This window comes from Hyaena hyaena, unplaced genomic scaffold, assembly GCF_003009895.1.
Source record: "Hyaena hyaena isolate Hyena2069 unplaced genomic scaffold, ASM300989v1 scaffold_263, whole genome shotgun sequence".
Lineage (NCBI taxonomy): Eukaryota > Metazoa > Chordata > Mammalia > Carnivora > Hyaenidae > Hyaena > Hyaena hyaena.
In genome coordinates, this window is record NW_024080897.1 from 1,416,174 (window position 1) to 1,430,416 (window position 14,243).

A 14,243-nucleotide genomic window follows, 5' to 3' on the forward strand; every position below is an offset into this window, starting at 1 on the left:
GACGACCCTAGTCTCTTTCAGCTGTCAATGGAGCTAATAGTGCTGCCATTCGGATCTTAATTTATGGATTGCTTATGGTATTTTCAACCCCTTTGAAGTTGAAATTGTGTGCTACAATCTCCACAGTAAAAGAATATTTCTTTTTTCAAAATTTTCAACCAAGAGATTAATATTCTTTCTCTATAATGCACACCATCTGTTTTACTAAATTAACAGTTTATATGCATATATATGCATCTTGACCACTCAAAGCTGTGATTCCCAGCCTGGCTATGCATTACAAGCTTTGTAAACATCACTACCAGAGCTACCCCCAGAGATTCTGGCTCAAATGGTCTGGTGGAGTATCAGAGAAAGTCTTTCTCAGAGTTCCAAGTTGGAATTCTGAATTTATTTCCTCTGGAAATGATGTTGCAATGGTGGTCTGGGTTTATAGATTTTTTTAAGTACGATAAGTAAAGCCACATAATCTGTTAAATAAACATCTGGGGTCTGGTCTAAAGCAACAAACCATTCTTCACAGCTTTTTCTTTAAAACAAAAAGGAGCTTTGGGTTCCAAGAAATGAAATTTATAACCAATCTATTATAAAACCTGTGATAAATTAGGAACTGCTTGAGTCTTCAGAGACACATTACCATACTTCTTTGTCTGTCAAAAGTGGCTCAGGGTTTTGTCTTAAAGACAAAAGAAGAAGGAATCAATAATTTTAGTGAGTACCTACCATGAAGAAGACACAAAGAGACTAACAAAACCAGAAATAAAGTACAAAACAATAATTTGTGCAATTTTCAGTTTCAGGAATTCAGGAAAAACACAATGACTTTTTGTGTTTTCTGACGAGTAAACTGGGTTACAAACAGGCAGATCATTCAGAAGGGGACACGACATAGAAAGATTAGTGGAAATATGCTGGAGGACAAGAAACCAGGTAATAAAAGCACTTGAAAAAGGCAAATCATGCAAAAGAATGGAGGACTGTTTGTAGTCAACAGTCCAAGGTGATCGATCGATTTGAATGGTAGTAAAGATGAGAAGGATGAGGTCAGCTAGGTGCTTCCCAAACTGGTTCTTAGCTTGACACACCACGGCAAGTTGGGACCAAGCGCAGTAGAGAAGTGGAACCATCCTACATCCTACCCATCTGCAAACCATCCTTACCCATATTCTCATTCATACAAGCCACGAGATGACCACGCACACGCAACCACAGCTCCTGAGGCTGCTACGTGGCTCAAGGGTAGGACTTATCCTGTGCTGATTATGGCATTTGGGTGGAAGAAAAAGAGCCAGATTTGAGTTCATTGTAGAGAAAGACTTTCTAAAAGGCTGTCGATACAATGCAAAACAAACCCAGAATACATGCCCTGAACCCTACGGCCCTGAAGGTTGGAGCATGAACTGAATATTATCATAAGAAATAGAATAACTGGGGGACACGTGGGGGGCCCAGTCGGTTAAGCGTCCAACTTCGGCTCAGGTCATGATCTCACCGCTCCTGGGTTCGAGCCCCGCGTCGGGCTCTATGCTGACAGCTCAGAGCCTGGAGCCTGCTTTGGATCCTGTGTCTCCCTCTCTCTCTGCTCCTCCCTCGCTCATGCTCTGTCTCTCTCCCTCTCTCAAAAATGAATAAACTTCAAAAAATTAAAAAACAAAGAAAATCAGATTAATTGGGCTGAGTGTGGAGCATCCCCTAATGGTCTCCAATGGTTTTTCCAAATATAAGTCTTGATGATTTTATAGCCTATCCTTCTCTTTTCTCTACAGACATCTAATCACTTCTAATTTCATTGTTTGTTTTGGTTAAAGCCAAAAGTGACAAGGTTACACTTATCATGATAAGCACTAAGGAATCCATAGGATAGTTGAATCACTATATTATACACCTGAGATATATAACATATTAACATATATAACACTATATGTTAGTTATACTGGCATTAAAATTTTTAAAAAGAAACAATATGCATATATTTTTTTAAAAATGACAAAGAAGAATTGAGAAATTATTTACAATGAATGAAAGTGTGAAACAGGGCTCGCAACTAGCAACTAGCTTTACTATAGAGGACTGATTTATAGGTTATAGACTTGGTTAGTCTGGCAAGATGTGAATCCTGAAAGCTCATACCAAGAACTGCAATAACTTTAAATGGACAAATAATAGCCCCGTAATAAAGTCAGTGTCTGTGCTCCCTCATTTATGACCTCAAAAACTGAAAACACACGTTGATCTTTATGTTTCACTCTTGAGACAGCGATGAAGGAATGAATGAGCTTATTCTGCAATCACATGCAAAAGGTGAAAGTCCTAAAAAAAAAAAAAGCAAAACACAGCCGTTTCCACTATGCCAGAACCATCCATTGATAGACCAGACTCCCAGAACTGGGAGCTGGAAAGGACATACATGAAACAAGTCTTCAATGCTTAAACGCATGCCCTCTGTGCAGTGCATTAGCACAAGCTGGCCAGCTATGCGGCTGGAACATTCAAGATCGAAATCGCACCGACGGCCTCCATGGAGCCTGTGCCTTCGTATGCAGTTGTCTTGAATTTAGGCCTGGGCCACACACCTTGGTACAGTGACCTTCCGCATATCACGGAGCCAAGAAGAGCTGCAGGATTTTAGGGCAAGGCCGATTTCAAGCCCAGAACTGCAATCACCCCTCCGTGACAGGCTGAACAGTCTTGCCAACGAGCGTAGCACGAAAACCTTTTGGGTTCGGCAAGCCGAGGGCTTCGGCGTGACCAGGCCGTGTCCTTTCAGGCCTCACAAAAGGCTTTTTCTGCCCTGCCTTTACAAGGTACTCTAGAAGCCAGGCTGTTTGCCACGGGGTAGGGCTGGGGAGGGCGGAGGGGAAGGGGTGGGGGTGGGACGCCACGGATCGGCCACATCCGGCTGCCAGGCTGTCCAACAGGATAGTCGCTCTCCGCGGTCCCGGCCCCGAGATGCGGGGGCGGGGGGCTCGGGGGGCTCGGGGGGCTCGGGCCAAGTTCCTCGGGACCGCGGGCGCCAGGCCAGCCGGCCGCAGAGCACCCGAGCAGCGGCCGCAGGAGCGCCCCGGGAGCCCTCCCCGCCCCCCCTGCCCCCGAGGGTGCGTCCGGTCCGGGGCCCGCGCGCGCCCCCTAGCGCCCGTCCGCGGGAGGGGCGGGGCCGGGCGCGCCGGGGGCGGAGCCGCGGGGCCGCGCGCGCGGGGGTCGCGGCGCCGAGTGGGAGCGCCAGCGCGAGCGCCAGCGCGGCTGCAGCGGGCGGCATGGCGAACACGGCCTCGGAGATCATCGCCTTCATGGTTTCCATCTCGGGCTGGGTGCTGGTGTCGTCCACGCTGCCCACCGACTACTGGAAGGTGTCCACCATCGACGGCACGGTCATCACCACCGCCACCTATTGGGCCAACCTGTGGAAGACGTGCGTGACCGACTCCACGGGCGTCTCCAACTGCAAGGACTTCCCCTCCATGCTGGCGCTGGACGGTCTGCATCCCCTCGGCCCCCGCGTCCCGGCCCGCGCTCCTGCCCCGCCAGGCAGCCGGCCGCCCTCCTGGCCCCGCGACCCCGGGCAGCACCCCCCGGGCCGGACCCCTCCGCGGCCGAGCCCCGTTTTCGCCCCTAGAGCCCGAGGGAGCCGCGGAGAGCCCGGGCGCCCTGCTCGGACGCGTGCCCCGCGGGGGCGCCTGTCCCTGCACCCCGGGACCGGAGAGGGGGACACGCACACAGACCTGGGGGAGGGGGCGACTCAGGCGTTGGGAGTGGAGGGCGCACCTTTGCAAGCCTGAGAGTCGAGGGCACGGTTGTGGGACCCCCATCTCTGGGGGGGGGAGGCTGTTAGGATACGGAGCGACCCTTGGCTCCTTCGCCCAGCACTCCCCGAAAGAGCTGGATCCGGGTTAAAATGGTATCGACTTGTCCAAGCCCATCCTGCCTGTCCCGAACTCCCATTAACCGTTTGGTTAGGTCTTTTAAAAGTAGGTAAGAGAGAAAGTAACAGATTGCAGGCAGCGTCGTTCCCACCCCCTCGCGCAAGAAGAAAACAACCCCGCGCGTCGACAAACGCGTCTGCTTGGGCTTTAATGCTTCCTCCAAATTTTAGCGAAGTAACTAGCCGTTGCCTGTGCCGCGGTGGGTGGAGAATCCTGGCTAGCAAGGACCTCGCGCCGGAGCCTGGCAAGCCCTGGGTCCGTGCCTCCCGCGTCCGCTCCCCGGGTCACTCACCTGCTGTTGTCTTGTAGAGCGTTTCCTACCTTGTTCTGGCTAGTTGGGCTCCATGCGGTGTTGAATTGGAGCAGCAGGTGCATGTTCCAGAAAACTGGCTCAGCTTTAGTTTCAAGAGAGCAGTAGATGTCAACCCCGGTACAATGATTGCTCAAGTTCTAGGCTGACTTCTTCCAGGATTTGATAGCACAGGACTAGATAGAGCCCAGCAGAAAGTTAAAGGTAGTCATTTGAATTATCTCTAGGTCTGAGGTGTTTCCTTTCTTTTTTAACTTAAAAAAAAATCACTGCAGGCTTTTATTTGCATAGCTGATTCAATAAAAGGCAAGACTTAATTCCCCTACGATGGTGCTTGCCACGGAAAGCAAACTGTTGTTCAGGGTGGTGGTGTTTGATGGAGCCTCCATATACCGGGAATATGCGCCTGGTTTGAGGTGCATGACACCCAGGTCTTCGTCCTGGTGTGTAAAATAAGTAGCTGGGTCACTATTGATCCCCTAGAATTACCATTGAGTTGCCTGTGCCCTGTAGAGCACACATTCAGGTAGGTGCTTTGAACAGGCAGCCTCTTGTTTCTGTGGTTTACATTGAGGAATTTGGGATTGATGGTTATTGTCCAGAGTGCACTGTTGTACTGTAACAGTATTGTCACCCGAGCCACATGCCGGATAGGTCAGCTCCCTTCTGTAGGACAGTTGGGGGACGACAGGGAGGTGAGGAGTAAACGCTCCATGAAGCGCGTTGGGTGCAGAATGGTGCAGTTTTCACATTGTGTCTCTGCGGTGAGAGTGGAGTTGGCATGGCATGGAGTTGGGATGGCGACTTGGGGGCAGGTGGGATTGTGACAAGGAAGGAGGGCAGAGCCCTCCGTCATGAGGCTTTGGAGGGAGTTGAGGAGGGAGAAAGATCGCAAGATGGCCTTTGGAGGGTGCTTGGGTGTCTAGAAACTGACTTTAAAAAACACAAATGACTTCATACTCCCTTTTGTTGTGCAGTGTTCTAAAACTTACAGTATCTTTTTCCAAGTCCTACATAGAGAGGTCACTCTAACAGGTGCATGGTGTACGTAAGTCTGGATAGACTGGTGTCTGTAACCACTTTCTCACTGTTGGGCGATGGACCCTTTCCAGCTTTTTGTTGTTGTGCATGCGATCCTGAAAATCTTTGTATTCATCTCTGTGTGCACAGCTATATTTCTGTGATGGGGATGCTGAGAAATGGCACTGTCAGATTGTACATTTTAGTGGTCGGTTCATACCTCCGAATTACATTCCACCAGCAACGAACGAGAATGCCCGTTTCTGCACATTCTCACCACGAAGGTTTTCATCCAGTATTATGGGGGACTGTTATCATGTTATCATTTTGATTGGTATTTCCCTGGTTTTTACCAATGATTTTTACCATCGTGTATTAATTGACCTTTTTTCCTCTTTCTTTTTCCCCTATTCATATCTTATGCCCAGTCTGTTTTTTCCTTTTGATGTAAATGATTTGTTTTTTAAAACTCTGGGTGTCAAACCTCCTTGATTTTTTATATATGGTGCAGTCTCAGCCCATCGCTTATCTTTTAAACTTCTGGTGTCTTTTCTTACACAAAACTTTGAAATATGAACCATAATCAAATTTGTCAGTCTCTTCCTGCTGCCTCTGCTTTCTGTAGCTTACGAAGGCATTGCCTATCGGAAAGTGATAAATCTTACTCCTCTCTGTCTCCCAGAATAACATGTTGGGGGGTTTAATCACACTGCTATGTTTTCACATAGGGAGGAGTTGATTCCTCCTCCTACAAGGTGACCTTCCCAGAGCAGGCCTCTCTGCTTGTAAGCTATCTGCTGTGTGCCTGGGCAGCCGCCTCTGCTGGCTGCTGGTTCTGAGGCACGTCCCGCCGACCTCACGCTGCACACTGAGCCTCCTGACACTGCCCTGAAGGCTGGAGAAGGCTGCGTTACTGTAAGGCTGTTGTGACCACAGGCCTGAGCAAGCCAATCGTCCCCTTACACCAGGAAGAAGCTCTAGGCCGAAAAGAAAATCCATGAAGGAGGGGAGAAGGCTCTCTCATCTAGCCTTAGGTGGAGAAGGAGCTTCTTGGGTGCAGATGATGGAGACATTATTCCGAATTTTCTATATGAGGTCAAAGCTCTGATTCCTCATCCTCGGGGCGGGGGAGGGTATCATTGCAACCCCAGGTTTCCCTGTAAGGAAAATGAGGCCAAGAAAAGCTAAACGTGTAGATTTAATTTTATGTTAAGACCCCAACTCCAAAGTCCTGCTTAGAATCGATCTTAGTATGATGGAAGGGAAGCTTTGATGAGTTGCTGACCAATCACCAGGCACTCTGCTCATATTATTCATCCTGTGAAGTAAGTGCTGATGTCCCTGTTTTACAGATGAGAAAACTGAGGCTCAGAGAGATAAGGTAATGTAATCCGGGACACACAGCAGGTAAATGGAGGGACGAGAGCTGACATGGTATAGTCCATGCCTTCCTCTGATCCCACTCTTCTTTCAGAGGATTTGCAAATAGTACACAAAGCTCCTGGCGTAAGAAAAGCCCATTCTTTTTTTCTCCCTTCTATCCAGCAACAGGCACGTGTGCTACTAGGGAATTGTCTCCACCAAGTGGATATTTTCATTTTTGCTAGTTTGAAATGGAAAAGGAGGTGCACATCATTTGGAAAACCCTCAACTTTTAAGGGACGCCTTGAAGGTTTCCTCCAACAGAATTTGTTAATTTAAACTCGCTGTATTTTACTAATTGGAACTTTCGCGGTTGAATGAGCTAGTGATTTCTGTTTATCACCAGCTTTATTCCTTTCAAAGCACCACTTGAACTTCAGCTGAGAATGATTTTCAGCCAGGTCGTTTTTTAGCATATGCCATCTATTTTTGTTAATGGAAATGTATGCCGTTTCTTCCAAGAGAGTTAACTATAAATTATACTTCAGAGAACTTCTGAGTAAATATATTCATGCCTCAGCACTTTAATGTGTTAATTAGCTATTAAAGGTGTCAGTAAATTCAACCTGTCAAAAATAATGGCCTCCTTGACTAGGTTTTTACTACCACTTCAGTTGATGGTGTTACTTAGAAGTTTTGCCCTCTGGAACTGTTAAAAGCAAGGTTGTAGAGGTCTGCCTTGCAAAAGATAAACTCTGAGTTTGTTGGAAGTCACCTAAGGCCTGAGTCTGTGGATATTTTAAGGACTGATAGCCCCTAGTTTACACAGCCAGGCTTATCAACACCTGGGTTCCGTTTAGAGCTGGCCTTGGAGGGGGTGCGGTTTATCCTGAGGAACCCCAGTCCCTGCTCTGTGTTCCCTGTTTCGGAAAATCTAACCAGCGGTTGTGTGTGCAGTGAGTTAGCGAGTTACTGCTACTGCTTCAGGCCGGAGAGAGATACCTTTCCCTCCAAGTCAGGGTTCTGATTGGCTCTCGAGAAGGACCCGACCACATCAGAAACGGTATTTCTCCTCTCCTATTTGTGCCACGAGACCAGTCCTGCTGCGGGCACGGGGGCTGAGACGCGAGAACAGAGTGAAAACCTCAGAAAAGAATATTATGAGTAATGGTTGAATAAAGTTTAAAGACTACTGTTATTTCCACATTAAGTCATTTTTTTTTTTTTACTGTTTTTATTTATTCCTGAGAGAGAGAGACAGCGTGAGCAGGGGAGGGTCAGAGAGAGAGGGAGACACAGAATCCAAAACAGGCTCCAGGCTCTGAGCTGGCTGTCAGCACAGAGCCTGATGCGGGGCTTGAACCCACGAACCTGAGATCATGACCTGAGCCAAAGTCGGATGCCTTACCAACTGAGCCATCCAGGCACCCCTCCACATTAAGTCATATTAAGGATTACATGCACCGGTCTGAGGTTCCTACCACTGTTTTCATCTGGGAAAACGCAATAGTGTTCTAAATGATCAGATTAACCATTTGGCAGGCTCCTGCATTTTCTATACATAAAACCTATATGATTCCTAAAGTAAATGATAAATTGTCTAGGCTAATTTTTTTTTTCTTTTTTACAAGACCAGTGCTCTAACCCCTGAGTTATGGAGCCACCCTTAGGCTAATCTTTTAAACATACATTATAGAGGCTATGTCTGTACCCACGCTGTTTTGTTTAGTGATGGAGGTGAGAATCCACTAACATACCTCAAAATGGTAGATTAATAGAAGTCTCAGGAGGGAATGAAACCACACTGTCCCAGTAGCCCTGGTGGTAGATGAGGAGCCAGTTGTGGCTGTCTTGGTGGATGGTCTCTAATCTTACAGGGAACTAACAGCCATCCTCTCTGTGCTTCCACCTGCTCCCTGGCTTCTGGCAAGGGGACCGAGAGTTGAAATTTTTTAAAAATCTGGGTCAGTATTTGGCAGCAGAGACCCAGATAGCCCTGCAGTATGATTATTGCCATCGAAATGAGCCTCCATTTTCCTGTTGTGCTAAAAATAAATCTGTTTTGCTGGTTTTGACAGCCTCACCTCCAGTGGAATTCCTTTCTACCTGGAGGTAGCTCACACTGTAAACTAGAAGTTCACGGTCATTGCAGTCTGCATTGGTGAAGGCCTAATTTTGTTGTAAACAGAGCATCTTTGCACTCTTCACAATGGATCCTGGCAATAGGATTAACACTTAGAATTTCGTTCTTTCCCCAAGGAACGTGGGCTGGAGGCTACGTGCCAGGATTATGTCTTGAATTTATAATTACCATGGTCTTAGAATTATTATTTTTTGTAGGCTTTGCCTGAACACTAACAATAAGTGACTTGCTGTATTTGTTTTTTTTTCAAATTGAAAAATTAATTCCACATGTAAACCTGATGCACATGCCTGTTCACTTGCTCAACAAACACTTACTTCCACCTAGTATATGCCATCGCTATTTCAGATTGACATATGGCACTGTCTCCAGCTGAAAGGAAAAGGACTTTCTGTGCTAGAAGTTTATTGGTTTAAATTCTATTAATTTAAAATTTGTTAGTGTCTGGACAAATGCCACATTGACGTTTACCCTACCCTGGCTGTGCAAATAAGAATAGGTAATTAAGAAAACGGGTCGTGGGGCACCTGGGTGGCTCAGTCAGTGAAGCGTCCGACTTCAGCTCAGGTCATGATCTCATGGTTCATGAGATCAAGCCCCGCATGGGGCTCTGTGCTGACAGCTCAGAGCCTGGAGCCTGTTTCAGAATTTGTGTCTCCCTCTCTCTCTGCTCCTCCCTCCTTCAAGCTCTGTCTCTCAAAAATAAATCAACATTAAGAAAAAATAAATAAAAGGTCCAATGTGCAAAGGAGTAGGAGGGTTGAGATGGTGGTGGATGATATTTCTTACAGAGAAGGGCAGCGTCATCTGGATTTTAGTCAGAAGTGGATGGAATGCGTTTCAGCGTCTTACTAACTCATCTCTGGCATAACCTATAACCTTTGGTGCCTCAGTGTCTTCCTCTGTGAACGTGGGAATCTATCTCGGGATCTATCCCGAGGCTTATGCATAGGCCAATCCTAAAAGTGTGTGATGTACAACGGGCACTTCACGTAGATTAACTTGCTTTCCCTTCTGGCTTCTCTTACAAGGCACTTTAACCACTATGGTTATTTTTTTCGGAGAACAGAACCCTCATTCAGAAGGATGGTACAAAATGAGGAGGATTTCTCCCTCGAAAGCCACGTGTTTTATGCTAACGTAGATGACGTCTAATTGCAGGTTATATCCAGGCATGTAGAGGACTTATGATTGCCGCTGTCAGTCTGGGCTTTTTTGGTTCCATATTTGCCCTGTTTGGAATGAAGTGTACCAAAGTCGGAGGCTCAGATAAAGCCAAAGCTAAAATTGCTTGTTTGGCTGGGATTGTATTCATACTGTCAGGTAAATAGTAACTTTCTCCCAAACGAGGTACTTCGTGATGTTAATGAAATGACACTAACCATGGGACTTTCCTTCTGATACTCCGTAGGGTTGTGCTCAATGACCGGTTGTTCCCTCTACGCAAACAAAATCACAACGGAATTCTTTGATCCTCTCTACGTTGAGCAGAAGTAAGTACTCTTCTCAGTCTGTATGTTTCTAGCTTCTAGGAAGTGTATGTGAATGACTCTTCTAAATTGAGATACACAGATTCCTTACATGGCTCATGAAAGTGAGACACGCTGATAAATATTATTTGATGACATCATTTCAAGAGGAAACCTATCATGTGCTACATTGGCAAAGGATGCATTTAATTACTGCACTGGTGTTACAGAGCGTCTTGTCTAAAAAGCTCAAGGCGTAGGATTTAAAATTCTGAACATCATCCACTGTACATCATTAAATTGTACGTCATTAAATTGGGGTTAAGTAGAGGACAAGTGGAAGAGAGGCGTAAGGTGGAGAGAAGGCTGATGATGTGAGACTGCAAAAGTTTAAGGGCTTGATTTGATCGTTGTTCACCCAGATTGGTATTTGCTGGGTGCTGGTGTCCGAGCTGCTTTGCATCCCGGCTTGACACCGTGACGTGGAAACATGCTCCTGAAGATTAACATTTGTTAATGACATTTAAATGAAGTATCCTCTTCTAGTTTTTAAAAAACACTTATTCATCCATTTAGAGAGAGAGAGAGAGAGAGAACAAGTGGGAGAGGCACAGAGAGGGAGGGAGAGAGAGAGTATCCCAGGACAGCCCTGTGCTGGTGCGGGGCTCAATCTCACAAACCACGAGATCATGACCTGAGCCGAAATCAAGTCAGATGCCTAACCGACTGAGCCACCCAGGCGCCCCTCGTTCTTTCATTTTTCATTAGTCTTTTACATTAGCTCCTTAACGAGCTCCACCTAATAAAGCTTTATAAAGAAGCTGTACATTATGCAGGGTTTTTAAAAAATGCTCTCGGGGAGTGCCTGGGTGGCTCAGTCAGTTGGGCGTCTGACTTTGGCTCAGGTCATGATCTCATGGTTCGTGGGTTCGAGCCCTGCGTCGGACTCTGTGCTGTTAGCTCAGAGCCTGTTTTGGATTCTGTGTCTCCCTCTCTCTCTGCCCCTCCCCTCTCATGCTCTGTCTCTCTCTGTCTCAAAAATAAACAAACATTAAAAAAAAAAAAATGCTCTCAGAGTGCCACAGACAGCACCCAGGTGTGAATGGTCCGGGTTGCAGGTGAATGCTCTGGCATTTACAGATCAGTTCGTTGGTGGGGGGGGCGGAGGGGGGGTTAACTACGGGCTATTGTTTTTTTGTTTTTTGTTTTTTGTTTTTTTTAGTTTCCCTAGGCTTATTTCTTTGCCTTGGTAAAGCCCCGGGGATACCAATTTAGAAATAATAATATATGCAATATGCAATATTGTGTCTCCCATGGGAATATAGCCACATACCTCTGTAGAAAGCCACGTCGGTATGAACATGTATAGTTAACAACCGGTCTGGTGATTCTCTTTCAGTCTTCAGATCAAATGTGATAGGAATTTAAAACATGGTTGCTAAAACAGCTGGTCAGGTGTGCATTATTACTTTTTTTCTGGTGGATTTCAGAATCTTCAGGGAATTGGTTTTTTAGTTCTGTCTTTGGTGTCTTTTATTCATAAATAATACATGCGTATATAAACAAAATAGCAGCTAGCAAATGTGGAGCCCCTTCCAGTTACCAAGCAGAGCATTAAAAATATTCTTCTGTTCTATCATTTTATTTTATTCTTGCAACAGCCTTACCAAGTAGGTTCTCTTGGTACAGCCTTTTTTTTTTTTTTTTAATGAGGAAAGAGGTCAATTGATGTGTGCAAGGGAACGAAAACTAACCTGGGTACTGTCTGACTGGCGTCACACCAGGCATCCTTGCTCTAAGACCCATGAGTTATAATACTCTAGTTCATGGTTTTTGTGACAGTATGCTATATATATTTTTCATCTCCTGTGATGATGAAAAATATATTTTTGGGAACTTCTTTTGAGTGTTTTTAAAAACTATTTTAACTCTTATTAAATAGGGGAAAAATGGCAGTTTGAGATACCAGTGTAAATTTTACTCCCCTACTTATGTTGGGGAAATGTGTTCTGATTTTTAAATTTTTAAGCCTCCAACTTCGGCTCAGGTCATGATCTCACTGTCTGTGAGTTCAAGCCCCGCGTTGGGCTCTGTGCTGACAGCTCAGAGCCTGGAGCCTACTTCAGATTCTGCATCTCCTTCTTTCTCTGTCCCTCCCAGAGACTCTGTCTTTGTCTCTCTCTCTCTCTCTCTCTCTCTCTCAAAAATAAATAAAAATTTAAAAAAAGTAAAAAGAAACATGTTAATGATATTTAAAGGAACTACTAATTTTCATTAAAGGATACATTTTTATTCCAGGCTTTGGTATCTGAAATCTACAACGAAACTGTGTTTCTCATGGTTTATTTTATCAAAGACATTGCTTCCTCTTCTGGATTATCTTTTCCACATTGCTGTCTTCATTTTCCCGACAATTATTAAGGATGTCTTTGTCAGAATCTTAAAAATCATTTTCATCATCCCTCAGAAGGTCAAGCAAAGGCTACTTCATAGATGCCTGGTGACTTGAGCCTGCCCTTTGTGTGACTTTTCTTCTGTCTTTGCTGTGTGTTCAGTCCCCTAAACTCAGTTTGGTGCTGCCGGCATTTCTAATTTTGTTTCAGATTTTGGTTAAACTCAGTTCAGTAAATATGGACTTGGAGGGGTTTTCTTCCTGCCCCCCATGTCCTGTCCACACTCTCTTCTCCTCTGCCTGCTCTGTTTCTTCATATTCTCCTCCTGAAATCAGGCTAAGAAGAGAACTTCCTTCTAGAGTTAGTGTGGGAATTAAGAGAGTGTGTCTATAGATGCTTAGAACTGATTAGAAAAGAGGAACTCGATTACTGCATTGTATTAGCTGTTAAGATTGATTTTTATTTGTATGTAGTATTTAAGGCATAGTTTATATTTATAGATAAACTATCTTCATAGTTTGGAGGTCAAGCCCCATGACAGGCTTTGTGTCATCAGTGTGGAGCCCGATGTGGCACTCCACCGGACGACTGTGAGATCACAACCTGAGCTCAAATCAAGGATCAGTTGCTTAACTGACTGAGCGGCCCGGGCGCCACACCCTTTTATCGATACCTTCCAGTAGAGGAGAGAGAAATAAAAATTAGAAAAGATTAATAATAAACTAATTTCATAGGTCTTAGAATTTTTAAAGTGAGATTTTGATTTTTCTTTTTTTAATGTTTATTTTTGAGAGACAAAAAGACAGACTGTGAGCGGGGGAGGGGCAGAGAGAGAAGGAGACACGGAATCTGAAGCAAGCTCCAGCCGGGGCTTGAACTCAGAAATCAAAAGATCATGACCTGAGCCAAGTTAAGTCGGACACTTAACGGACTGAGCCACCCAGGCAGCAAAAAGTGAGAGTTTGATTTGGCGTATTCTAGGGGCTTGCATTCCCTCAGCTGGTGTTTGCTAGAATTCAGCCATCGGTCTTTGACTTAGTTGGTGCCTGAACTGAGGAATGCTTTGGAGAATCAGGGCTAAAGGCAGGGCAGCGGTTCTACAGCAGGAAGGTTTGGACTTTCTTTGGTGTCTTTGTTCACCTGCGTGAGAGTGAATTCCTTGAGCTAAGTTAGAAACTTGCCTAAGTTAGAAACACATGACTAAGCTCATCAACAAGGTTTCTACTATGTGCAAGGAACTCAGTAGCAATTTTATGGTGAGAAAAGATGAGTGGCTTCCTGTGCAGCTGGAGTAAAGCTCAGAGGCTATAGCACTGAAAACAGTATCATGCTCTATGCTCCTGGCTCTGAAACCCTTCATCTCCCTCCACATGGCTGGGAATCTCTTTCTCCCAGGCTATAGTCATTGGGTACAATTGGAGTTCCTTGTATTTTAGAGAGAGACAGACAGAGCATGAGCATGAGCAGATGGGAAGAGCAGAGAGAGAGGGAGACACAGAATCCGAAGCAGGCTCCGGGCTCTGAGCTGTCCGCACAGAGCCCAAATGCTGGGCTTGAACTCACAAACTTTGAGATCATGACCTGAGCCAAAGTCGGATGGTGGCTTAACAGACTGAGCCACCCAGG

At 45.6% G+C, this 14,243-nt stretch overlaps 1 protein-coding gene across 3 annotated transcripts in view; it reads left to right on the plus strand.

The window, feature by feature from the left end:
• Positions 1–14,243, plus strand: part of CLDN10 (claudin 10) — a 118,434-nt gene that overhangs the window by 93,367 nt on the left and 10,824 nt on the right. Inside the window, exons 1-3 of one of the 3 annotated variants that reach the window (XM_039245711.1) lie at positions 3,199–3,474; positions 9,917–10,078; positions 10,167–10,248. In XM_039245711.1, coding sequence (XP_039101642.1) covers positions 3,255–3,474; positions 9,917–10,078; positions 10,167–10,248 — 464 coding nt within the window. In that variant the 5' untranslated portion in view covers positions 3,199–3,254. Of the gene's footprint in view, positions 1–3,198; positions 3,475–9,916; positions 10,079–10,166; positions 10,249–14,243 lie in introns of those variants that run through there. The other 2 variants (XM_039245709.1, XM_039245710.1) reach the window with 2 other exon arrangements.